Source organism: Nothobranchius furzeri, chromosome 6 (genome assembly GCF_043380555.1).
Source record: "Nothobranchius furzeri strain GRZ-AD chromosome 6, NfurGRZ-RIMD1, whole genome shotgun sequence".
Classification (NCBI taxonomy): Eukaryota; Metazoa; Chordata; class Actinopteri; order Cyprinodontiformes; family Nothobranchiidae; genus Nothobranchius; species Nothobranchius furzeri.
The window spans coordinates 7,309,398-7,312,571 of NC_091746.1; the positions used below are offsets into that span (position 1 = coordinate 7,309,398).

Sequence of the window (3,174 nt, forward strand, 5' to 3'; positions counted from 1 at the left end):
AAATGGCACCCAGAATTATGTTGCACGAAGCACAATTTCACATCATTCTGGGTCCATTTGTGTGAGAACAAGGTCCAATCAGGATGAAACATTACAAGAAGGTAGAATCTATTGAGTTGTAAGTGATCTGAACGTTTCATGATGATCGCACATTCCTATAGGGGGTCAAACCTAGTCCCAAAGGTCACTGGGCCTGGTGTCACTTTAAAGAAGTAGTCCAGTTACACCTTTGTGGGCTTACAACTTGGCTTCTGAATATCCTAAAGAGGTCAGGTTTGTTTTAGAGTACTCCAATTAAGAGCCCCCATTACCCCAAAAAGGAATGGAGTCATTAGCACTTATGGTTTTTAAATGGCACCCAGAATTATGTTGCACAAAGCACAATTTCACATCATTCTGGGTTCATTTGTGTGAAAACAAGGTCCAATCAGGCGGAAACATTACAGGAAGGTAGAATCTATTGAGTTGTAAGTGATCTGAACGTTTCATGATGATAGCACTTTCCTAAGGGGGTCAAACCATGTCCCAAAGGTCACCGGATCTGGTGTCAATTTAAATAAGTAGTCCAGTTACACATTTGTGGGCTCATAACTTGGCTTCTGAATGTCCTAGATTGATCAGGTTTGTTTCAGAGTACTCCAATCAACAGCCCCTACAACCACAAAAAGGAATGGAGTCATTAGCACTTATGGTTTTTAACCCTTGTATTATGTTGAAAAAAAATCACATTGGTTATGTTGCGGGTCATTTTGACCCGCCCTGTCTAAATTCACTTAGAACTGTAAAAAAAACTGCAATAAAACAGGAACTTTATTTTCCATTAGAAAAAACATTTAAAACACAGACACACAATAAAGTTTGAATATCCAGAACTATTTGTAAGAACTAGTTAGTAAAAGTTTTCCTTCTTTACAAACACTTTTATTTTTCTCAGATTTTCAATGTTCAACATTTTCAGTGTTGTCCACATGATGGACAGAGTGTAACTGTGTGCTTTCTGCAAATGCACTTCTTGCACTTCTCACAAACGGTGCTTGTTTTAATGTCTTATTGTGAGGGACAGACCTGGCATCTTTTTCATTTCTTTGCACCTGTATCCACTGGATTCATTGTACATTGGTCAGATGATGCAGACCTGACGTTTTCAATGATAGCTGCTGCTGCTGGGGATCGAGCTGGTCTGGCTCGCCTCTGGATCTCGGGGGTGACAAGACTTTTGCCCAGTTCTTCTAGGAAAAGCCGACGTCGGTACAGTTTGCCGACATTCCAATGTTGGTTGATTTCAGTCCACAGGACAAAGGCACTGTAAGCTGACACATCCACAATGTTGTAGAAAATCACCAAGGGCCAACGAGCTATTTTGCGCTGGCAGCTGTATGTTGCTGTGACTTTGTCAAGATTGTCTACTCCTCCTTTGGTGGAGTTGTAGTCCAGGATCATTTGTGGTTTTTTGTCTTCTCTTGTGCTCAGAGATGCATCTGTGTGCATTGTGCTCATGACAAGAACATTTTTGTTTTTCTTTGGGCAGTATGAAACAACTGTTGCTTTCTCGGTGAAAACAAATTTTGAGGAATGTGGAGGTCTTCCCTGCATCTTCAGAATTTCACTGGGAAGTTCTGGTTTATTTTTCCTGATTGTTCCCAACATAGTGAGCTTTCTTTTCTGAAGTTCATCTCCAAGCCAGTAGGATGTAAAGAAGTTGTCACAGGTGATGTTATGCCCTTGCAGCCCTTCACTCATCTGCAGCACCACACGCATCCCCTGATTCTTCTCAGATGCCTCTCCAGGTAGCTTTCCAGTGTACACCTGCATATTCCATGCATAGCTAGATTTAGCATCACAAGCTGCCCATATTTTGATGCCTTACTTGGCCGGCTTGTTGGGCATATACTGTCGGAAAGGACAGCGGCCCCTGAATGGAACAAGGCGCTCATCTACAGTCACATGGGGACCAGGGTTGTACAACAAAGGTAGAATCTCCACCCATTTATCCCATACATCTCTGATTGCAGCAAGTTTGTCTCTTTCACAGCGACTGGCTCTGGTTTCACGGTTGTCAAATCGGATCACACGAGATATCTTGTGAAATGTCTCAAGAGACATTGTTGCACGAAAGATCGGCCTTCCCTTCTCTTCATTCCATAGACTTGCAGTTGCTTCTCCCTTTGACCTGTATACTCCAGCTAATACCAGGATTCCAATATAAGCATGCAAGTCAGTCAGAGAGGTCAGGTTTAATTTAGAGTACTCCAATTAACAGCCCCCATTACCCCAAAAAGGAATGGAGTCATTAGCACTTATGGTTTGTAAATGGCACCCAGAATTATGTTGCACGAAGCACAATTTCACATCATTCTGGGTCCATTTGTGTGAAAACAAGGAGCGTCTTGACACAATGGGTCTGACTGAGGGCCTCCAGGAGAGAAGCCCAAGCAAGACGCGCCGCGAGGTGCGTCTTGCCACATGTCAGCACTCGGTCTGACTGAGCGCCTCCAGGAGAGAGGCCCAAGCAAGACGCACCCGGAGGAGCGTCTTGACACATGTCAACACTGGGGCTGACAGAGGGCCTCCAGGAGAGAGGCCCAAGCAAGACGCTCCCCAAGGAGTGTCTTGCCACATGTCAACAATGGGTCTGACTGAGCGCCTCCAGGAGAGAGGCCCAAGCAAGACGCGCCCCGAGGAGCGTCTTGCCACGTGTCAACACTGGGTCTCATTGAGGGCCTCCAGGAGAGAGGCCCAAGCAAGACGCGCCCCGAGGAGCGTCTTGCCACATGTCAACAATGGGTCTGACAGAGGGCCTCCAGGAGAGAGGCCCGAGCAATACGCACCCCGAGGAGCGTGTTGCCACATGTCACCACTGGGTCTGACTGAGCGCCTCCAGGAGAGAGGCCCAAGCAAGTCGCGCCCCGAGGAGCGTCTTGCCACGTGTCACCACTGGGTCTGATTGAGCGCCTCCAGGAGAGAGGCCCCAGCAAGACGCGCCCCGAGGAGCATCTTGCCTTATGTCAGCACTCGGTCTGACTGAGCGCCTCCAGGAGAGAGGCCCAAGCAAGACGCGCCCCGAGGAGCGTCTTGCCACATGTCAACAATGGGTCTGACAGAGGGCCTCCAGGAGAAAGGCCCAAGCAAGACGCGCCCCGAGGAGCATCTTGCCACATGTCACCTCTGGGTCTG

At 47.2% G+C, this 3,174-nt stretch overlaps 1 protein-coding gene across 1 annotated transcript; it reads right to left on the minus strand.

Moving 5' to 3' along the window:
* Positions 1-548: 548 nt before the first annotated feature.
* On the minus strand, positions 549-2,585 carry LOC139070428 (piggyBac transposable element-derived protein 4-like). Its single transcript, XM_070552648.1, has one exon. The coding sequence runs from the start codon at positions 1,810-1,812 to the stop codon at positions 1,078-1,080; it is 735 nt and encodes a 244-aa protein (XP_070408749.1). The 5' UTR covers positions 1,813-2,585; the 3' UTR covers positions 549-1,077.
* Positions 2,586-3,174: the final 589 nt, after the last annotated feature.

Bases quoted from the DNA above. Each gene is read 5' to 3' on its own strand.
- LOC139070428 (XM_070552648.1), bottom strand. From the start codon at position 1,812: ATGCAGGTGTACACTGGAAAGCTACCTGGAGAGGCATCTGAGAAGAAT.